The sequence below is a fragment of the Anopheles funestus genome, chromosome 2RL (assembly GCF_943734845.2).
Source record: "Anopheles funestus chromosome 2RL, idAnoFuneDA-416_04, whole genome shotgun sequence".
Lineage (NCBI taxonomy): Eukaryota > Metazoa > Arthropoda > Insecta > Diptera > Culicidae > Anopheles > Anopheles funestus.
The window spans coordinates 12,622,879-12,644,353 of NC_064598.1; the positions used below are offsets into that span (position 1 = coordinate 12,622,879).

At 45.6% G+C, this 21,475-nt stretch overlaps 8 protein-coding genes across 12 annotated transcripts; 4 read left to right on the plus strand and 4 right to left on the minus strand.

Annotated features, from left to right (window-relative positions):
* Nucleotides 1–15: 15 nt before the first annotated feature.
* Nucleotides 16–1,797, plus strand: LOC125764600 (regucalcin-like). Of its 2 annotated transcripts, none has more exons than XM_049428982.1 (4): nucleotides 16–457; nucleotides 677–863; nucleotides 925–1,489; nucleotides 1,560–1,797. In XM_049428982.1, exons 1-4 carry the CDS (start codon nucleotides 284–286, stop codon nucleotides 1,750–1,752), a joined length of 1,119 nt encoding a protein of 372 aa, XP_049284939.1. In that variant the 5' UTR covers nucleotides 16–283; the 3' UTR covers nucleotides 1,753–1,797. The 2 variants fall into 2 exon arrangements, with proteins under 2 accessions (XP_049284939.1, XP_049284940.1); XM_049428983.1 differs by lacking the exon at nucleotides 16–457 and adding an exon at nucleotides 505–611.
* Nucleotides 1,798–1,815: 18 nt separating this feature from the next.
* Nucleotides 1,816–3,266, minus strand: LOC125764605 (10 kDa heat shock protein, mitochondrial). The gene is made up of 2 exons (XM_049428988.1): nucleotides 3,083–3,266; nucleotides 1,816–2,690 (listed from the first exon to the last, which is right to left on the minus strand). The coding sequence occupies exons 1-2, from the start codon at nucleotides 3,083–3,085 to the stop codon at nucleotides 2,388–2,390; spliced, it is 306 nt and encodes a 101-aa protein (XP_049284945.1). The 5' UTR covers nucleotides 3,086–3,266; the 3' UTR covers nucleotides 1,816–2,387.
* A 10-nt stretch (nucleotides 3,267–3,276) lies between these two features.
* On the plus strand, nucleotides 3,277–5,767 carry LOC125764598 (separin). Of its 2 annotated transcripts, none has more exons than XM_049428977.1 (6): nucleotides 3,277–3,675; nucleotides 3,740–3,874; nucleotides 3,936–4,877; nucleotides 4,952–5,087; nucleotides 5,163–5,488; nucleotides 5,564–5,767. In XM_049428977.1, exons 1-6 carry the CDS (start codon nucleotides 3,615–3,617, stop codon nucleotides 5,722–5,724), a joined length of 1,761 nt encoding a protein of 586 aa, XP_049284934.1. In that variant the 5' UTR covers nucleotides 3,277–3,614; the 3' UTR covers nucleotides 5,725–5,767. The 2 variants fall into 2 exon arrangements, with proteins under 2 accessions (XP_049284934.1, XP_049284936.1); XM_049428979.1 differs by having other exon boundaries at nucleotides 3,277–3,663.
* A 170-nt stretch (nucleotides 5,768–5,937) lies between these two features.
* On the plus strand, nucleotides 5,938–8,924 carry LOC125764603 (immunoglobulin domain-containing protein oig-4-like). Of its 2 annotated transcripts, none has more exons than XM_049428986.1 (5): nucleotides 5,938–6,200; nucleotides 8,058–8,206; nucleotides 8,277–8,348; nucleotides 8,433–8,582; nucleotides 8,639–8,924. In XM_049428986.1, exons 1-5 carry the CDS (start codon nucleotides 6,053–6,055, stop codon nucleotides 8,795–8,797), a joined length of 678 nt encoding a protein of 225 aa, XP_049284943.1. In that variant the 5' UTR covers nucleotides 5,938–6,052; the 3' UTR covers nucleotides 8,798–8,924. The 2 variants fall into 2 exon arrangements, with proteins under 2 accessions (XP_049284943.1, XP_049284944.1); XM_049428987.1 differs by having other exon boundaries at nucleotides 6,095–6,200; nucleotides 8,048–8,206.
* Nucleotides 6,642–7,952, plus strand: LOC125764602 (transmembrane emp24 domain-containing protein 5-like). Its single transcript, XM_049428985.1, has 2 exons — nucleotides 6,642–6,837; nucleotides 6,905–7,952. Exons 1-2 carry the CDS (start codon nucleotides 6,835–6,837, stop codon nucleotides 7,634–7,636), a joined length of 735 nt encoding a protein of 244 aa, XP_049284942.1. The 5' UTR covers nucleotides 6,642–6,834; the 3' UTR covers nucleotides 7,637–7,952.
* LOC125764601 (guanine nucleotide-binding protein subunit beta-2) lies at nucleotides 8,919–11,023 on the minus strand. The gene is made up of 6 exons (XM_049428984.1): nucleotides 10,718–11,023; nucleotides 10,011–10,456; nucleotides 9,729–9,930; nucleotides 9,531–9,660; nucleotides 9,373–9,459; nucleotides 8,919–9,304 (listed from the first exon to the last, which is right to left on the minus strand). The coding sequence occupies exons 1-6, from the start codon at nucleotides 10,787–10,789 to the stop codon at nucleotides 9,198–9,200; spliced, it is 1,044 nt and encodes a 347-aa protein (XP_049284941.1). The 5' UTR covers nucleotides 10,790–11,023; the 3' UTR covers nucleotides 8,919–9,197.
* Nucleotides 11,024–11,736: 713 nt separating this feature from the next.
* LOC125764597 (procollagen-lysine,2-oxoglutarate 5-dioxygenase) lies at nucleotides 11,737–15,924 on the minus strand. The gene is made up of 3 exons (XM_049428976.1): nucleotides 15,140–15,924; nucleotides 12,380–14,196; nucleotides 11,737–12,304 (listed from the first exon to the last, which is right to left on the minus strand). The coding sequence occupies exons 1-3, from the start codon at nucleotides 15,222–15,224 to the stop codon at nucleotides 12,020–12,022; spliced, it is 2,187 nt and encodes a 728-aa protein (XP_049284933.1). The 5' UTR covers nucleotides 15,225–15,924; the 3' UTR covers nucleotides 11,737–12,019.
* Nucleotides 15,925–16,781: 857 nt separating this feature from the next.
* On the minus strand, nucleotides 16,782–19,530 carry LOC125766670 (uncharacterized). 2 transcript variants are annotated; one of them, XM_049432898.1, is made up of 3 exons: nucleotides 19,367–19,530; nucleotides 19,079–19,285; nucleotides 16,782–17,222 (listed from the first exon to the last, which is right to left on the minus strand). In XM_049432898.1, the coding sequence occupies exons 1-3, from the start codon at nucleotides 19,428–19,430 to the stop codon at nucleotides 16,993–16,995; spliced, it is 501 nt and encodes a 166-aa protein (XP_049288855.1). In that variant the 5' UTR covers nucleotides 19,431–19,530; the 3' UTR covers nucleotides 16,782–16,992. The 2 variants fall into 2 exon arrangements, with proteins under 2 accessions (XP_049288855.1, XP_049288856.1); XM_049432899.1 differs by lacking the exons at nucleotides 19,079–19,285; nucleotides 19,367–19,530 and adding an exon at nucleotides 17,467–17,618 and having other exon boundaries at nucleotides 16,782–17,402.
* Between the last annotated feature and the right edge of the window lie 1,945 nt (nucleotides 19,531–21,475).

The following is a 21,475-nucleotide window of genomic DNA, read 5'->3' on the forward strand; positions in this document are numbered from 1 at the left end:
ACATTTCTCTCTGTCTTTTCGTCTCTCTACACACATACTCTCGGTTAAGAATGTTTAACAAGTTTTTAAGGTGATTAGAAAGTTTGTTAATCTCTTCTGCCCATTCGTTGCTAGAATGTGAAAGTTGGTCTTGTGATCTAGTGTTGTTTGACCTTGACGATCGCTGAACTTGCATGTGTTGCAACTGCGAATCGATTTAGTCTTTGATCGACCTTAAGTTAATAAACATTTCGTCTGTGATCAACGTTATCAAACCAAACCAAACCTATAACATTTCGGTTGGATGTTCCATTTCGGCGCAAATGCAACCGCCATGCTGTCAACATTGACGATCAAGAAGATCACTCGATCATCATCATCATCATTGCATTCATTGCGAAGCATGCAATTGATCGTAATCAGTGTTTTGTTGTATTGTAGTGCACTCGGTAGCCTCACCCAAGCTCAGGAACTTCAGGTATTATAGCTATTGTTTTGCTATCATTTATCTTATCTTCCTTCATCGAGTCCTTACGATTTATCAAATTCAGGTGCCATCGGTGCCAATTAGGTTGTTTAAGAAGTTACGTTTGCTTTGAACGTTAAAAGCTATAGGAAGGAACTAGTTGAAGGTCACACTATTGAGCGAAAAGTTGCCCTCGGCTGGTCAGCACTAATCATTGTTTAATTTTAACAGTCCCAAAACAAGATGTCGAGCAGTGATAACAGCTATCAGGTAGTGCAGCTTCCAGGCCCTCGCACAAAGCTAGGGGAAGGGCCAGTTTGGGATATTGAAACCCAGAGCCTTTACTATGTGGACATCGACACACCGGCCGTCCTTCGTTACGATTATGCGGACAATCGTACCTACAGTGCAAAGCTTGGTGAGTATGCAAAAGGCGCCTTTCTGGAGTTTAGTTTAATTGAAATCGATTTCTTCTCCAGAGGGAGCTAATTCCATTTCGTTCATTGTGCTTGTGGCGGGTCAACCGGAACATTTTGTGGTGGGCGAGAACAACCGTGTGACCTTGATCCGTTGGGATGGTCGGTCCGAAGAAGCACAACACGTCCGTGTACTAGCCGATTTAGGTAACAGCCAGAGCCACGTTCGTTTCAACGACGGTAAGGTCGATCCGTCCGGACGACTGTACGCTGGCACGATGCAGCTGGAATCTCTGGGCGATCTACTTGCACAGAAGGAAGGACAATTTTTCCGCTACACCAATGAAACCATGGTGTTGCAAAAGAAGAACATCAGCGTTTCAAACGGACTGACATGGGATGAGCCCGTCAATCCTTTACGCATGTATTACATCGATTCCGCAGCGTTGGACGTGAAATCGTTTGACGTCGATGAAAATGGAGATCTCAAAAATGAGACGGTATTTTTCGACTTGCGTGTTAATGGAACCAATCCGGGCTATGTTGCCGATGGGATGACGAGTGATGCCGACGGGAATCTGTACATTGCTACCTGGGGCGGTTCGAAGGTTATGAAAGTTGATAAACGGTTAGTATCCTGCATTCTGTAGGGGCAGATCGCGCAGTGACATATCTGACGATACGTTCTTCTTCTACAGTTCCCAACAACTTGTACAGGAAATCAAAATTCCAGCTGAGCAAGTTACATCGGTCGCGTTCGGTGGTCCTCAGTTGGATGAGCTATTCGTCACCACCTCTTCAAAAGGTGACAAACCTGCACCGGCTGGGGAACTCTTCAAAGTAACCGGATTGGGCGTTAAGGGTAAACCAATGCACAAAATGATTCTGTAAATAAACGTAAACACATTTACTTTTTTCAAAGGATTTTAAAAGCAATGTCATAAGAGCCTTGCGTTGGTTTAGCGTAGTATTCGATTTGTCTTTTTATTAAGGATGGTTGAAATCATACATTTCTCTCTCAGCTAATCGTTTTCCTTCTTTAACTTCATCCGACCAACGCCGGCGACGTTTGACCATCAAGCGTCCTAGCATTTGAACTTGATGGGCAAAGGAAGCCTTCGTTCGGACGGGAAGCATTCAACTCCATCCCATGGATCGTGTATCAGGAGCAGCAAATGACGTCCCGTCTTTGGTGGTCCATGACACGATCCGGGCGAGAAAACGCCTCGCGGGCCACAACATCGTCACCTGTTGCGAGGCCATAACGAATGAACGAACTTGTACAATATTTGTCAACCGGTAGAGTTTTCCCTCACAATGCTGCCCTCCCTAAAACAGTCCGTACATGGGAAGCATTCATCACGATTCAGACAACACCAGAAGAACGATACAATGGTCACTGGGTTCAACTTCTTAACGTTGTAAATAAATGCCACCATCTAACTCAACTTTGCCACCGCGCGCGCAACGCATCAAGTGCGTTTGTCCTGTTGCACACACCCGGTAATGGTGTTGCTATGCGACTCTTATTCAATCTTGGCCAGAATATCAGCTTCCCGGAAGAGATGATACTCTTTGCTGTCTCCCAGTTCCACCTTGGTGCCTCCGTACTCTGGCAACAGCACCTTTTCGCCGACCTTCACAGACAGTGGCACATGCTCGCCGGTCTGAGTATTGCGAGCACCGGGTCCAACGGCTACAATCGTTCCTTCGAGAACCTTCGATTGGGCCTTCTCGGGGATAACGATTCCTCCTTTCGTCTTGGTGAGAGCTTCCGCGCGCAGGATCAGCACACGATCCAAAAGCGGCAGTAGACGTTTCGTGACAGACTAGAATGGGAACCAGACCAGAATAATGAATTTCGTTGCAATTATTAATCTCATGGCATATACGAGGGCAACAATCAATGTTCCGCGTGCGTTGATGCTTGTGACGGGGCGGGGGGTCAGTATTACGTAAGCAAGCAACTCCACCATAGAACCAAACGCCGGTTCAATCTTCCAGTCCATTTGTCCACGGTTCAATCGTGGATTAACTTTATAATGCGCTCGGAACACTTATCATCCGACTATCTCAAAAGCAAATTGGAACACATTGATAAGAATATGTCCCACAAGCGCGGACGAAGAATGTTCCAGACCTTTGGTTCTATCCTCTGGAAGCTGGCTCTGACCCAACATCGCTTATCGCGAAAAATGATCACTTCAAACGGGATACTTACCATTTTTCTGTTTTGGCAGTAGACAAAATTGGCTGTCCTGATGCGGATATACGCAAATAATCTGCAGTCACACCAGATTATCGTTGAATTCAGTTCAGCAAACGAAATTCACCGGCAGAGCGGACAGTTTTCACGACTTTTCGTGCACGAGGACCGAGTTGACAGCGCTTATATTGCCTGGTCCGACCATCTAGAACATTGTGACATTTGACTGATTTATTATTTGACATTTTCAATTTTATTGATTTTAAGCTTTTTCACTGAATAAAAATTGATCAGAGAATTCTTCATGCGTTCATTTTATATTTGCTACAAAATAGTTTCTGAGTGAAATTCGTGTAAAGTAAGAAAAATTGAAGCACACTTTCAATTCATCCTGTACTGTCAGCATGACTTTCAATATGGCAATCATTCATTTGCGCTTTGTGCTAACCTGGCAAAGCGTCAGATAATCAGCATCAGGTTTGAAAATTTGTTTACTTTTTGAAGCTTTGCTTGCAGCGAGTACATTTAACCGTAAATTTTCCATACAATGGACAATCTGGTTACAACAACGACAGAAAATAATGGTCTCATCGGTTGTAAGTTACATGGTGCGTTACATTCGCTGATAGTATATAATCTTTTATATCTCATTCATTTCCGGTACGGTTTCAGTGCAGTACAAGCTGCGAGCAGCCGTTGCACTAAACGAAGGTGATAAACGCAGTGCTGTGTTATATCAAACCCTGTCCCTCGGAGCATCGAAACGACATAAATATTCTCAAGCATTCCGGCAAAAGTGCGATCTAGGTAAGACGTTTTCCCAAAAGCCCTGAGTCGTTATGCCATAGCGTTTTTTACCCATTTGTAGATGGTTTAATTAGGAAGGTGATCAACAGTGAAACGAACAAACAGTTGTCTGCACCATCCACGAATCATGAAGATTTTGCCGATCTTTGCACACGATGTGACGAACTACCTGCAGAATGGACGGTGATACAGATTGCGAAAGATTACACACCAATGGCCACCTGCCTGACGCACGAGGAACTGTTGCGAGAACCGACAGCAGTGTGGTTAACCGTGTTTCGATGCAGTGATCCGTGTGAAGGCACGCCATTCGAACCAATTCTTATTCCACTAGATCCACCTGCCGACAAGCCTTCCGAAAGGTATCCAAACTTCTTTGAACACATCTCCTCAATTCCTGCTGAGGTGCGAAATGCAATCGCAAACCACGAATCGACGGACAACCGGGCTAACCGCCTCGAGCTCGTAGAACAGTTGATAAGTTCAGCAGTTCAGCGAACGGCCGAGTGGTTGGGACCGTGGTCTAATCTTCTGGTGGGGAAGTTTCGTTCTCCGAACGACCAAAAGCTAGAGAGCGAAATTTTTAACCAAATCGAAGAGTTTTGTATCCACAACCGTATCAATCGCACCGTACAACGACTTGTTTCACTCGTTGCACGTCGGCTAGATTTGTTAGATGATTTTCAGCTATTCGAATTGTGCATGAGTGAGCCGCTCGATCTGGAAGATAGCAAAGCGGAAGCCCTGTACGATTTACTGTCCGACATGAAGCGGCAAAAGTTCCAGGATAAAAAGGAAGATCGACTCAACTGCTACCCGGTGCTTCTTGTAGTCGATGAGCTGCTCGATAGTTTGTCGTGGGAAATGTTACATCCAACCGGGGAGTTTAGTCGATTTGCCAACTTCCGCACGCTGAGTGAATTGTACAGGCAGCACGCAACACGGATCAAGAACGGCTATTTTACGCTTGCTGCAAAGGAATGCTACACGATCATCAATCCCGGTAAGCGCAGTAGCTACAAAAACATTCATCCACATACCTAACCGGGAACCGGGGTTTTTGCTTTCCTTTTGCAGATAATAACCTTGACAAAATGAGTGCACGTTTGCAGATGTTTTACAAGGAATGGTATCCCGAATTCGAGCTGCTTATCGATCAAGCACCAAAGGAAAATGAATTCAGCGAAGTGCTGAACAAATCGGATGTACTTATGTGAGTGGTGTCAGCTACGTTTTGTTTTTAAGTGATCCTTCAAATATAATTCAATCCCATCGATCTCATCGATAGCTATAACGGCCACGGAAGCGGAATGCAGTTTATGAACGGTGAAACGCTACTGCAGCGCGATATTAATTGTGTGACGTTTCTCTTCGGTTGCGATTCCGTCCGGTTACACTCGAACGGTCTGTTTACGGAAATGACCGGCACGCACATGTACTACAATGCAGCCCATTGTCCCACCGTCATTGGGGCGCTGTGGGTATTGACCGATCTGTTTACCGATCTCTATTCGATGTTACTCGTCGGAAACTGGATACCGACGACGAATTCGGTCTATGCCAAGCACAACATCTCTTTTCTCGATACGGCGGCATTCAAAGCGGGCAAGTGGCGTAAGTAACGCACTACAAACTTTTTCAATTTTAAGCTATGCAGTAAAATGAATGATTTTTTGTTTTAAATTGTAGTATTCAAAAAATCATCCTCCAGTACGAAACCGTTCGTTGGCAAACATTCCAATTTGCTAAGGCTGATGGGTGATTGCAGGATGTTTCATTACCTGCCGCAACGGATACGGTGTGCGTTCGTTTGCCGTGGCTTGCCTGTTATTAATGAAGCATGCATTTGAATAGCGAACGGTGTCGAATTCCGGCTATTTTTAAGTGAAACGCAATCGTTTAGCATCACCCACTCTGGCTGATGGTGATCCTCTATCCTTGCAATACCACCGTCCCAACGTACTGAAACGCTTGACCAGCAGCAGCAGCACACCGTTTTGAGGTTGACGCCGTCAGTCGTCCCTGTCGTGGTGTCGTATGGCGCATTCGATTACCGTCAATTGGATAATGGAATGAGAATAATCTCACACTGATTCAATTTGCTATCGACCATAGTGGTCAAGTGGAGTGGAAAGTTTGAGCCTGATCTCAAGCCGTAACTTTTCTGTCGCATGGCGCATGGAGAGCAGTTTGGAGACGTACGTTGTTCGCGTTGGCAATACCTGTTTTCTTCACGGAGCGTTGGAGTTACATTCGTTCGAACGGATTCAATCAAACACCCTTTTGTCTTTCGTTAAAGGATACGGGCCAGTTTCACGGTACAAAGGTAAAGCCAGTTTAATGTCGCATAGTTCAATATCCTAGTCTAATATCCCAGCAGCGGTGTTGGTGTTTTGTTAACTTAGTGCATTTAAAAATAAAAAAAAAGAGAAACGCATAATATAATCTGTTCACAAATCGGTTTTCTAAAGCTACAAATCGGAACTGAAAGAATTACAGTGTTTACGAACAAATTAACCGCCACCACCCCAAACACGCTTATCTGGCCAAAAGTGTAACGAAATTATTTTGTACTGCTCAATTGCAAGTGTGTCCTTCATCGTAATCACATCCTATCATTTAATATCGTTGAATTTGAACAATTTTGGTTGCCCATGTGCGCGTCGGCTCTGCCATCGCAATCGCGTAAAACGGTTATGCGCCACCGAACGCAAAGAATGAATACGCATAAAGGTGTGTGATGGTGTGCGTGCGCTCGCAGTAGGTTCTAACGTTTTGACAGCTGCGAATTGCATCTTCCGCCGCAAAATAGAGTAAATAGTGCGTGCATTTTAGAAACGTAAGAACAAAAACCCTACCGAAAAGGAGCAAATATTTTTACAGCAGTTACCGCGTGGGCCTGCTAACAGCATCCAACTGTTTACACACGCGTTCGAAGTGGATACGGTTGCGCAAATTCTATGGTGAGTGTTGTATTTTGTGGTTGCTGTTGTTGCTTCTGTTCGTACATTTGTTTGCGTACATTTTTAGGCACAACTTTGGAGTTGCGGCGCTACGCTCAAGAGGGTGGCAGCATGGTGGTTTCCGCTCGTATCACTGCTCTTGCTACAGTGCCCTTGGAACGTGTCGGCGATACAGAAAGAAATGACTGTCAGCATCGCACCTGGGAAGGTGGATTGTTTCTTCGAAACCGCAAAAGCCGGCCAGACGATCGACATCGAGTACCAGGTGATAGACGGTGGGCACGGTGATTTGGACATCAGTTTCGAGCTGGCCGAAGTGACGGGACGCACCATATTTGCCGATTACAAAAAGTCGGACAACATACACCGGTTTCCGGTGCCGTACGATGGCGAGTACAAGTTTTGCTTTGATAATGGTTTTAGCCGGGCGAACAGTAAGACGGTCTTTTTCGAGCTCATCATCGAGCGGGAAGGCGACCAGGACGATGCCAGCTGGTCGGACATCGATCTGCTCGAAGGCCTGACGCCGGAAGAGTTTTACGAGATGAAGGTACAGGACATGGAGGACGCGATCAAGCGTGTGCGGAACAACTTGACCAAAGCGCGACAGCTGCAAGATATGCTACGATCGCACGAAGCTCGTGACCGTAACGTGGCCGAGGAAAACTACTTTAAGGTGAACGTGTGGTCGTTCTTCCAGATTTTGGTGATGGTAGCAGTCGGCACACTGCAGGTCTTCATGGTGAAATCATTATTTGACGTGGAATCGCGTGCTTACAAGCTGCTCACCAAGCTATAACGAGCCTCTTGCCAAGAAATATTATTTAACTCGAATCACAACAACGCACAGCGCCAGTTTTGCCAACAAACCAAAGCTTCATCTCGTCATTATGGAACGCCGCGTATGGAAGGTTGGGTGTATCGGACAATCGGACAGCATGAACTTGATAGGATAGCGATCGCTTAAAATTACACAGAAATAAGTCATCGATACCAACAAAGTGCCATAGATGGTGTGGGTACGGGTCCCGCGCAAGGGGTCCATGAGTGAGATCGTTTCCTTCATTTGTCATTTATTATCGAAATAAAAAAAACGGGACATTTTAATAGGAAGCTTGTTTTCTTATTGCGAAAGAAATTGTTTCATTTTGTACTATGCATGGCGCATAAGAAACGAAGGATTCAACCATTTCGCTAATGCTTATTTTAGCACCCGTTAGGACCGCCAACGGCTACAACAATGCATCGCTATCGATTGTCGACGAACATGTCCGTTTACGTCTGCATCGTGATCCTCATTTTAATCTCGATTGCAATCGACGACACGGAGGCTAGACGTGGACGCGCTAGGGGTCGCACGAAATCTAGGGTAAGCGAAAATAAATTCCCTTTCAAGGGCACAACCACAATGCAATGCAATCATTTCTTTATTTTTACAGATGCAAATTGGTCTTCCAATAACGGGAAAATATCGTGATCCAGAATCGGACCAGTATTACAACAATAATAACGTGAGCGAAGAGACCGGAGGGAGCGCAGGGATTTTGAGGGACATAGGCGGGTTAATAAACTTTGTTCTTTATGTTTTCTTACAGGGAGCGAAAATAACACTTGCATCACATTTTGATTATGAATACGTATTGGGACACAAGATCGCTTTTCTGTGTGTAGCACGTGGAACACCTCGACCGACCATCACCTGGTTTAAGGACGGTGTCGAGATCTTCAGCCATCTGTATCTTCATGTTAGTAGACACCTGGCTGTGTTCGTCACGCTTACTAACCATGATCATTGTTTTAGGTACACGAATGGTACATCGGCAAGGATAAGGTAAAGTCGAAGATTGAGATCGATCCGGCCACGCAGATGGATGCCGGTGTATACGAGTGTACCGCCGACAATATGTACTCGATCGATCGAAGAAGTTTTAAGACCGATTTCTCGATCGCATTTGATTAGCCCCTTCGTACATTGCTGCTGGACATGTCCAGTAAGATAGCCGCATTAGCAAACACGTGAGCACAGATAGTTTAAACCATTCCAACAGCATGTAGCGTAAATAAAATGAGATATTCGTATATACATATTTATAATGTGGAGCAAGCTATGTATTTGTTTGCTTCTTACAGAAACGTTTTGAATAGTTGTAAAGGAACTCTTTGCCCAAGTTCGAACGTTTGCGTTGTATATTGCGTATATTGCGGTCGCCTGGAACTCGTCCGGGTTTTACTAGGCTTTTGGTGAACGGGGAAACGTAACATTAGTCGGTAAATGTTTCTTTCACGCTTCCGCAGTTTCTGCGGATAACAAAATGTTGCTTTGCCATTCGAAGGCTGTTGGAGTAAAACGCTAAACGCATTTAAACCCAGATACGAACATGCTGATCCCAGCTGCACGATGCCAACGCCATACCGTTCGGCGCCATACTGATCGATGTGATACGATTTTCGTGTCCACTCAGTGTACCTAGCCATCGGTAGAATAGAGTATCAGTAAATAATTTTCCCATAGCGTCAATCTCATATGCATCTTACCGTTGTGTTGTCCCTTCATGCTGTCCCAAATGTGAATATTGTTATCGTCCGATCCGCACAGAATGTAACGGCCACTCAGAGACAAAGCTGAAAAGAGGGATTCCGGTTTTAATGCATCGCTCCCCTCGAGTAAGTCATGGGCCAATTAAATCGCTTACCACAGGATGTGAATCCACTGTTCTTGTTCGGTGGTTCGTAGTGGCCAATCTGCTGATCGGAGCGGAAATCAAACAAACGTGCCGTCTTATCCTCCGACCCGGTAGCAAACCCAAATCCACTCGGATGATACTGAATCCAAGAGATCAGTCGATAGTGAGCAATGTCCGCAGCAAAACAATTACGTCTGAAACACTTACGCATACGCTGTTCACATCCGCATCGTGCCCGAAGAATGTCTGCTTCGGTGTGTTTTCCCTTACGTCCCACAGCTTGCACGTACGATCGACCGAACCGGTGACGTACGTATTCTTGTCCGGGCTCATCGAGATGGAGACAACATCGCCGGCATGCGCATCAAACTCGGACGTCTTCTTACCCGCCTGCAGATCCCAGATGCAGCTACACATCTCACAAGGAAGAAAACAATCAGATCGCGCATTGAAGATCTCCTCATGTGATCGTTTCCCTTGCTCACTTACATTTTCATATCGCCCGATCCGGTCAGAATGTGTGTATCGTCCAGAAAACGGCACGAGCTCAGGAAACCTTCGTAACCCATCAGTTCGCGCACGATCTTCGCATTGCCCTGCGCATCGCGATTGTTAAGATCGTACACGGTGCACATGTTGTCCATGCCTCCACAGGCAACGAAGTTACCCGAATCGGCGTACGCCACGCTCATGACCCATGCCGAACGTAACGGAATAACCTGCACCTTATTGCCCGTCCAGGTGTCCCAGATGATCAGCTTACCGTCCAGCGAACCGGTAACGCAGTGCCGCGAATCGCCGGCAAAATGTACCGAGTTTACCTTATTGATGTGACCCTTGAGGAACTTTTTCGTCGAGATGCGCACCTTCGGAACGTCGCCAAGATCGCCACACTTCTCAAACAGTGTGCAGTCTGCCACCTTTTTCTGTTCCTCCTGTGAAATCAGAAGAGTAAACGTTCAAGCTCATGCCACCGCATAATTGGATTGACTGAGGTAATGTTTCGCAGGCGTTATTCAAACACTTTTCAGCATTTTGGTGAGTTGGCGGAACTCTCGTCGAGCTAATTGAATAATCTCACACGCATCAATCGATCGCAGCGTAAGTATCTTTTCCATTGCGACTTTCGCGACATTGATGATCTCGTAATTTCGTACATCGTGTGGGGTTTTTTTAAATAATGCACCTCTGCCTACCTGAAATTTGGCAATCATATCATTGATCTCCTTCTTCAAGGCCGCTACCTCGGGATCGTCTTTTGGCGGCATGTTGGAAGACTCGGCACTAAATTGCACAGAATTGAGAACCAATCAATACAAACACCTGCTAGCACGACACCAATTAACACTGATCAATAGCAATAGAATGCAGCTGCAATTAGCAATGTAGGGATGGTTCTGGTCTCCAACCAAGGCATGCAGAGTGACACCGTGCGTTCGCGAGAGTTCCTGCTACTTGCAGTGCTGTACCGATAAGAACTAACTGCCCCGGTCAGTGTAGACTTCCAATGAACGGTCGCGAACCGTCCCCTGGCACGGTGTATATCTCAGCGACTATACACTAATTAAATTTCCTCTGCGTCCAGCCAATATCATGTCACGATTCTCGTCCATTCTCGTACACGGCATCAACCCAAACCGATACGACCTTGTGCATGTGTCCGTGTGCTGGGGAGGATTATTTTTGCGTTGCTCTACGGTGTCCCGCAGTCGGTGTTCGTTCCCTTTTCTCCAGTAGTATCTGGAAAGCTCATCCTTCGTTTGGTGAGCAAATAAGTGTAGAACGTGCAGTTATTGGGCTTCCTTCGCAGGGCCATAACACAGACACAGACACAACTGATGGTGATCGAACAAGGTACGCTTTTTGGCCACATGTTTGGCACATTTCCCCCGATAGAAACGTGGGCTTTTAACATTCCGCTTCTGGCCGTGATGGCTGGCGACTTTTGAAAATCATTTCTATTGCTTATTTTCTTTGTCCAACGAGTGGGTGGATTCTAAATTGAGCAAGCTCACTACAGTGGGACACGTTTTTGGGGTTGGGCCACTCGTGGTTGCGTGGTTCCCGAGGGAGCATTGCGGAATCTCTTTCGCCAGTTGGGGCTCGGCTCCGGTGCAAGCAATGCTCAGTGCGGAATCAATATTGAAGATTGATTTTCGTTTTCGGTAAGCACATCAAACCACAGACATAAAAGCGAAACTGCAAACGTGTAAGGTTGTTTGTTAGTTTGATTCGTTCGATTTTTTATTATTAAAACCTACAAGTATGCGACCCAAATAAGCATACCGTCACATATTAACTCTAATGGCACAGCTGATTCCCTTCCCACAAAGAAACTAGAATGAACACAATCTTATACGCTATGTGCAATACAAACGCTGCGATGCTTCTCTTCCGCATGGCAAAATAGGAGATTATAATTGGAAAAGGGGTATGATGGCTTGCATGGTTTCTTGCGCTGGTTGAGTTGTAGGAAGGCAGTCGTGCGCGCAACCCTTTTACGGATCGACGAAAGAAATCATAATGTAGCGTGTTCCCTTGGTCGTTACCAGACCCTCGTGGAAGTGCGTCAAGCGCCCCGGATGCATCAGCATCCAGCCCTTGCGCGTGTCGGTAACGGAGCAGTTGTAGCGCAGGAATCGGCAACCGCCGCCCTCGTAATCAACGCCGACCGAGTTGAGCGCGACGTTAATCGTGTACGTTGACGAATCGTGATGGGGTCGCAGTGATGGTTGCTCGTCCGGACGATAACGCACGACAAAGTTCATCAGCGATCGTGGTGGCTATAGCGATCAGGGGGAAAAGAAGATATTAAAATAAGCATGTCTGATCGTTCGCTTTCAGCATGCAGCACTTACATCGTGGAAATAACCGATGAACATTTTCTCCTGCAGTGGACGGACATACAGCTGCAGCAGCTTTAACCACAGCTGCTCCAGTCCCACCTGGTTCATGTGAATGTCTCGCGTCGGGACAGCCTCATATCCACCCTGCAAACGTTTGTCCGAATGTGACCCATCTGACCATTCACCGAACGCTTCTACGATTTCTCGTAAATCATCACAAAAGCGATCGGACCCGAGCGCGAACCAATACACATCCGGGCAGGGTTGCTTTGGTACAAAGCTTTCTTCGAGCTGTTGCTTATATTCCGGCGCCAGGTAGCGCTGTTCCCAGTCATGTCTGTTATTAAACAACTGGTAAAAGTCCGGATGGGTGCGCGTCATATCGAAGTACTCGGTATCGATCAGATGCCCGTACTGCTCAACATTGATCACATGCATAAAGATGCCCTTGGAACGGAAATGCCAGCACATGGCCATATCGGGATCCGTTTCCTGCAGTTCATAGCTGACGTCAGGAAGCACGGCACGCTTCACCAGGTACACGATCGAGATAAAGGGAACATTCCACAGGCCGAGCAGTTTGCGGCCCACGATGTCCATATAGTCGTTCGACCGTGCATAGAAACCTTGACCACTGAGAGCGCCCCAAAAGTTGCTCCAAACTTTCTCCGGACGTGTCAGTACCGGTGCGATCACATTCCGGTTCGCTTCGATAAGCGATCGTAGCACGTTCACATCGTCTAAATGTCCTTCCGAATCAACGACGAATAGATATTCGCAACTGCGCAGCGCACAATGCTTCGTGGCAAAGTTACGGGCTGCCATTTCGGTAAAGTCCGCATCGTGGTCTATTACCTTGAGCGAACGATAGCGCCCGTCTTGGCGATCGAGGAAAGATTTTACTGTCGCCGCATGATACGCCACGTTTGAGTGTATCAGCACATCCAACCGATCGGCAGGATAGTTAAGCTTTGCAATCGTTTCGAACCATTCCTCCAGGAATGGTGTTGGCTTTTCGACGTACAGAGCCATCGTGACGAGTGGTAGTGGTGCATCGTTGTCGAGGGTCAATCGATCCTCCTGTACCGTTTTGCACTCACCATCAACAAATGCTCCGGCGAGATAGTTGGCGTAACTATTTAACGTCAACTTGCTGGGACCGTTGCCGTGCACGATGGCAGGTTTCGTGTTGTATTCGGAGTTTGTCAGCGTAGCTTCCTTTTCGGCCGGTTCCAACGACAGTACAACCTGCTCTTCCACACCATTCAAGTTCTGGAACAGTGTGGCCATATGATCGAGCTTAATGTTAAGCTCTTGTCGTAGATCTTCGTCCAAGTAGGCTTTCGTGTAGTACAGTTGATCATCTTCCGTATCCTTCGACGGAGTTTTCAGTAGCTTGTACAGCTTGTCGGCATATCCCATAAACAACCCAGAGTTCAGGAAACGCATACCGCGGCCCTCGAGCGGAGGATAGGCACTTTTAAGCGATTCATCCGGCCAGCAGAATCCCTCCGCACCGAACACTATGGATGCTTCGAAGGAAGCAAACTTTTCCAGGATCTTTGTCCACGGGGCTAAGAACAGCACATCGTAGCTGTCGGTGAACAGCACGAGCCGATCTTTCTCCGCTCGATACGGCTTGAGAGCTTCGCGCAGTAGATTAATCTTGTATCCACCACCAACCGATTTCATGTTTCCTCCAAGCCACGGTTTACCCATACCGAGTGTCGTCACTGTGAGGCCATAATGTTTTGCTGATCGCAGATAGCGCGTGTAGCCCTCGGTTGCATTGCTGGCCACGGTGAAAATGATGGGATCTTTCGAAGTTTCTGGAATTACAAAAAATGGAATGAAGCAATTTAAATTAAATTATCATTATTATATTATTGTAACCGTTATTATCAAGCGTTTTTTCTTTCCTTTTCTACACAAACCTTTCGTGCGCGTAAATGTCCGATAGATTATGCAAAAAATAAATTTGCTTACGAATGCGTTTGAAATATCAAACCGAACATTGCCACGACATCATCGCTGTAAGACAAAATAGCAGATTGGTGTTCTTACACAAACCAGCACACGATTCATATTCCTCAATTCATACACCAGACACGGCTAATGAAAATAATGCGCAAAGCAACAACGCGCGCTTCATGTGCCGGTTTTTACATTATAGCATAAACATTGTATTGCATCCCTATCCTGGTGCCGCACATCTGTAATTTCGTTTATTTAGCCGAGAAGCAGTTGAGCTGCGAAGGGGGAAACGACGGCATGCTTACACCCCCCCAAACTCATGCGGGACAACACCATGCGGCGGCAAATGAAAATGTGGACGATCGTCTGCTTTGTTTAGCACAAATATGATGCGGTGGTGCTAGTAGGCGGTTGCTGTGAAAATGATCTCACCCGAACGAGGGGTCAAAATGTGAACCGTGCAAAGGCTACGTGACTGCAGGTGCATTTACATCGTAGCGGTTTGTAGGCCAAAGGAGAGGAAAATCTTACACACGGAGATGGAATGCGTTTCGGGGGGCGATGTGTAATTTGCCGTAAAGTTTGTAGTCGTGTCGTTTCTTTAATAAATTATCTTGCATCATCCGACAGCAGCCGGTTGCCGCGTCCGGAAGTGTACGATTGCGTCCACGCGCTTCTTTGCTAGCGATTGTACAGGCAACCTTTTCAACTTTGTTGCCCGCTTATCAGTTGACCCGATGCGGACAATTTCTCTTTCCCTTTATGTACTAAAGCACCAAACGAAGCAAAACGACTTACCATCATCGGCCGCCGCAGATAACCAGCCTAGTGAAAGGATTACTAAAGCTGCCCACCAATAGATGGCGAAAGAATGTGCCATCATCCTGTAGCACACCCACGGATATTCTTATCCGTTTAAACCTTCCAGAACTCTAGAGCAGCTTCCAGGTTGTATGTATGAAGAAAATTTCACTCGTTTCACTCAACACTGCCGATGCGCACCAACAGTTGATGATGGATAAAACACATATGTGCTAGATACACCCCCGGTCGACACTGGATACGCAGTTACCGCGTGAACCGCTCACGATCACAGTTGGCGTGGTAATGGAACGAGTGTGCCAGTACCAGCAGCGAAGAATACTGCATCAACACGATCGTTTACGCAGCCGTTTGCTTATGTGCGCTCTATTTCAGTGAGGATCGTTTTATTCCAGCCCTCTTGCTCGTGCCGGGAACGTGGTGACGACAGATGTTGGCGTTGGTGGACGGGTAAGTTTATTTCCGGAACGCAGAAATGTTACCGAGTACGGCATAATCTTGTTATGTTACGGTGCAGCTGTGTTTTTTTGGGTTGCACCGTTCTTGTTTCTTTTGTTTTTTTCCCTATTTGTCCGTTTTTGGTAATCTTTGGTTATTTGTAATAGTTTCTAGGAAGTAGTAATACATTTCACCAACTTCTTAACTAACTATTTATGAAAAATTGGTGCGTAAAGTATTGTGTTTAGCGTAGAATGTGTGTTGTTATCCTTTTCTGCGTATTGTTTGTAATCGGATGCGGCACTGTGGTCAAGCCGCACGGTCACCTCACATAGCAGCTCATCAAGGGGCTAATATTTAAATTAACGTACTATGGAGTGAAAACAAGCAATTTTATCAACAACATTGAAAACATATTATTTTACATAAAAATGCTTCGATTGTAGTGCATTAACAAACTGCTCAACCTAACAAATTAACAAGCAGCGCGGTAAATTTACTCATCGATGAGGAAACGAACATCGCGTACAAAGTAGCGTAGAACATTGTACGCAACTTATGCTCGCTGCGTACAATATGCTCTGTAGCATAAAATAGTTGCTACAGATCAGGTTTAATTTGCGATTTTTTTTACCATTCATATGTGTGTTTGTGCGGCATCCTGAATAGATTAAATGTTTCGCAATCAGGTTATTTCGGCAGCTCAACATATTCGATCGTTTTATGTTGTAGCAACGCTTTATGTTAAGCAAACTAATTGAAGATTCATCATTTGACCTTCGTACGCCCATATATTAACACAAAAGAAACGGTTTTACGGTGAAAAATTTGCTGGATTGCATCACTTGCGTAGATCATGACCTATTTTTGAAGAAGACTTGGGGCCGTAGTGCGACCCTTTATTGAAATTTAATGACACGTTGATTACCTTTAGTGTGTGTGTGTGTTGGAAGGGAAACGTTTCCAATTGTAGCATATAATATGCCGAAGGAGATTACATAAAATCGTAATGACTTCATCATTTAAAAAAACTTTAAACCTTCATATAATTGTTCATGAAGTAGAGGCTATAATGCACTTCGACTGATTATTGTTCATTATTTACAACAATATTTCCAATCTCAATGCAATAACGTAAAGCTTCAAGACAAACCCCATAATTATGTAGACAAGCGCAAAATTGGTGTTCTTAGTTGTATATTTATTTTAAACTCCATACAAGAAAGCAACGAAGACGGATTTGGTTTTAGACGTAAAATTCCTGAGCAAGATGTCCACAGTTAAAAGCGTTAATAAATTGCACGATTTAGTGTGTGCGTGTAAGCACACGAGCTACGAATGCGGGGTAATACTAAGCCAACGAAGATCGTAGCAATTCGCGTGGGTCGAGCTTATCCGCCGAACGATTGAGAACCAGCACCGGCGGCAGATCCGCTGCCACCACCGAATCCTGGGAATCCACCGTGTCCACCGCCGCCTCCCTGAGAGAAGGACTGAGCACCGGCATTGGCAGCCGATCCACCGAAACCACCTCCGTGGCCACCACCCTGGGTGAAGGATTGACTACCAGCACTAGCACCCGATCCGGACAGACCTCCGAATCCACCATGACCGCCGCCGCCTTGCGTGAACGACTGGCTACCGGCCGATGCAGACGATCCCGAAAATCCACCGAATCCACCATGTCCCGGGAAGCCGTGACCATGGTTGAAGCCCTGGTTGAAGGACTGGGCACCAGCAGTAGCTGCCGATCCCGAACCTCCGAATCCTCCTACGTTTCGCACGATTCGCGCTGCACCTTCTGGATAATGGAGTTTGCTTTAAGTTAATCAAGTTACATTTATTTGAGAATAGTCCAAACTTACCCTGGACGGGTGCACCGCTCACCATCACCACCAGGGCAGCAACGGCCAAAAGACACGAGAAGAATTTCATATTGGAAATGGTTTTGAAAACGTACTGCGAATCGTTACTAAAGCGAGCTCTGCAATTGTACTGATAATGGCAGCGAAGGCACGTTTCGATTTTATACCGAACCTCTGAGAGCGGGACTACCAGCTATTCCATGTATTCTTCTGTGAAGCCGTTGGTCGTGAAGTGCGTAATCGCTATCAGTAATAAAACAGCAACGTACGGGATGTACCATTGAGCGCCAAACTCAAAACATGTTCATTGCACAAACAGGGAAACATGCAAGGTTTTTCCCTCAAGTCGCGGGATCTTCCTGGAGCAGGTCGGAAGGAATGGGGAATTATATAGTGCAAGGCCAATGGGATACAAATAGAAAAGTTTACAATTATGTTTTTCAACTTGTAAAGTTTTGTCTGGCGATCTTCTACTGAGTGATCATCGGAAAGTTGAATCTAATTCCCAAGAGATCCTTCCCGAAAACTGTACTTCCATTTTTAAATATCCCGATAAAACCTTTCATTATATTTTATATGTAAGTATTGCGCAATTATGCAATCATTTCAAACTACTAGCAATAGCAACTTTTATAACGTTAGCAAGAACTGCCTATTTCCAGCAACATCAAATTTTGCTATCAGCTGTGTTTGTTTTTTCGGAACTGGAACTCAGCTGTTTCAAAGCAGTTAGTGGGTTAAACAGCTGATAACGGCACAACCTGATGAAAGCCAATATTTTGTGCAAACAGAAAACACACGAAATCTAGTCGAAACGGGTCAAATGCTTCCACCATCATTAAACCGAAAGGACACCTCACGGTCACGGTTTTCGGTCATTGTAGGTGGCATATAGATTAGCGGTCCCGGTGTTGGACAACCATTCTAGTCCACTGTTCAATCTTCAATTTAGTAAAACATTTGTTTCCTTTTTTTAATCGCTTTATTTGAGGAAATAGATTGCATGTTTTTGCTCATTCTTAACGATGATTTTGGGTTGATGAAGCTACTCAATATCACAAAAAAAAGACTCCATCAAGTGTCTTAGGAGTGTGTCGGTGAATGATGTTACGGACATTACATTACTTGCTTTGTGCTGTGCCTCTCTACTCGCTCTTTTGTACTGCTTGTTGTTGTGTTGAATTTACTAAACATTAACTTGTTCAGCATAAGTAAGGATCGGTTTAGTGGGCAACGACCGATTGAGCACCAGCGTTGGCAGCCGAACCAGCGAGACCACCGCCGAACCCTCCATGGCCACCTCCCTGGGTGAAGGATTGCGAAGCAGCATTAGCAGCGGATCCGGAGAAACCGAAGCCCGGGAATCCACCGTGTCCACCGCCGCCTCCCTGAGAGAAGGACTGAGCACCGGCATTGGCAGCCGATCCACCGAAACCACCTCCGTGGCCACCACCCTGGGTGAAGGATTGAGTACCAGCATTAGCGGCCGATCCGGACAGACCTCCGAATCCACCATGACCGCCGCCGCCTTGCGTGAACGACTGGCTACCGGCGTTGGCCGCCGACCCGGACAGTCCACCAAATCCGGGGAATCCTCCATGTCCGCCACCACCGCCCTGCGTGAACGACTGGGCACCAGCATTAGCAGCCGAACCGGACAGTCCTCCGAAACCACCGCCGTGTCCGGGGAATCCACCGAAACCTCCCTGGTTAAATGACTGCGCACCGGCATTGGCCGCACTGCCGCTAATATCGCCGGGAGCATTGCGTACCACACGGATTGGGGCAACCGGAAGATCTGCCTCATCCAGCAGGATCACTGTAACGAAGGACAGATACGGTCAGATACCCGCACGGTTCGGTGCAGTGTGGCATAAAAAAAAACATGCACGAAACTTACACTGGTACGGGGCAGCGGAAACGGTGGCCAAAATGGCCGCGGCAAACACCACAAACGACTTCATTCTTCCACTAAACGTACAACTGCTGCGTTGCTGCCTTACAAAACGAACACAAAACTACGTCGATACGGTTTGGCTTGCGATTGCGCAATGATGCTCGAATGGGCGCATCCTAGCAGTATTTATATGGGACCGTGCTCAAACGACACCGAACCCCTTAAAAGTACCTGTCCTAGGGTGCTAACAATGGCAACCAACAAAACGAAGATCACTGACAGAGGTGGAAATCTCTGGAGCAATTCGGACAGGGAATGGATCGAAGGAGATAGAGGTTTTTGGGTGGTGGGGAGAGGGAGGGGTGGGTCATCAATGGGAGGGGAGGAGGAAGACATGGTGCGTGTGTAGGTCCAGAACATCAAGTTTATTTGTTGCCGTTCGATATCATTTGTGCGGATTGTGGGTTTGAAGGACGGCTGACGAGAGGTGTGCGAGTGTGAGTCAGCAGCTAATTCAGCCGCGTAAAGCATTGGCCCTTGCAAGAGTGGACCCCGCTTATACGTTCGCCCGCTGTAAGCTTCAACACTTTCAGGCCTCTCCTGCCGTATGCATCGGTCTTGAGACGCCAGAAAATCCAGTTTTTAAACCATTCTGTCAGTCGCCCATCAGCCCATCGAATTACGATCATCAGCGATCGTTCTTGTAGCGTCGGTTAAGGAAGGCAGTAAGTGTTGATCGTTAAGGGTGGCAGGACAGCCAGAAGGTTTAGACCTAGCGGTGCTGGTAACCAACACCGAGAATGGCTTCGCAGCACGGACTATATCGCCCGGGAAGGAACTCTGACCCGGGCTTGGTGTAGAGCACGATCGGCAAGCACTGTTACGCTACAATTCAGCACTTTTTTATATATGATTGATGTTACCAAATTGTGCCGACAGGGCAGCCAGACAGGGACCGACGGTAAAAGAGAATTTGATCACTTGGAAACGTTCTTTTTTTTTATGGGTTGAGATCAGTGTCAGTGTTTTTTGAAAGCGAGCATGAAGTATTTGCCCGAACAACGGCAAGCGATTGTTCCGGTTTTTCGAACTGACATGTATGGTAAGAGGATTTAATAATATTTTCTCCGTTACGTAAGAGATGAAAAGAGTGGAATGAAATGGGACTTGATTTTGTTGTTCTCCATTTCAATGTCTTCTTTCGTGTGGACCTTATAAATTGTAGTAATGACATTTTCATGCTTTATGGCCGATAAGCAGTGAGTACGCTTTATGCCATTTCGGGGTTGATTTGTATTATTTGTTCTCCAAAGTATTCTTGTGATTCCTGTAATAGTTATTTTACCACTTTAATATTATGTTATTTATGGATTTTTATTAATATCACTATAGAGCACCTAGAGCGAACTCTCGTGTATCAAACAATCGTCAGCATCAATAAAAAAAGCATAACTATAAAAACAAGAACTCGGTCATAAAATTATTTTATTTTACAACTCTGTATGCGTTTTCTGCGATCGCAAAAAAAACCGATGCGATCGTTCAGCTATACTGCGAAGAGTGGATAGCGAATAGACGATATAAATATATTGCTTCTTACTATATCTCCGTGTATCGAAAATGATTATAATTTTTTTTTTTATTAAAAGCACTGTTGTGTTTTCTGTCTTCTATGTTCAAGGTTAATTAAAAGCAATCCGATTCCGGGGAATATTTGCTGGAAGACACATTTTTCCTCAACATATGTTCGTTGCAGAGATGAGAATAACAACTCTTTTTAGTGAGTCAACTCAGAGTGAATGAGTCGTTATTAGGAGTCAGCTCGTTTAACGACTCATTTCGGAGTCACAAAAAACCCCGCATAAACATATAAGTCATTTATAAGGCTTAGGAGGACTAGCAGGGTTAGGACCTTAGGAGATTTTCAAATTTATAGATTTTTTTAATTTTTTTATTATTTTTATTCTTTTTTTTATTTAAAGCATTATTTGAGTGAAAAAAAACTTATTTCAGCCAATTGGCATTAAAATAAATCAATTTAAAAATTTGTTCAAAATTACGCAAAAAAAAGGTAAGGCTATAGAGCCTTAGGAAATTTTCAAGTTTTAAGAA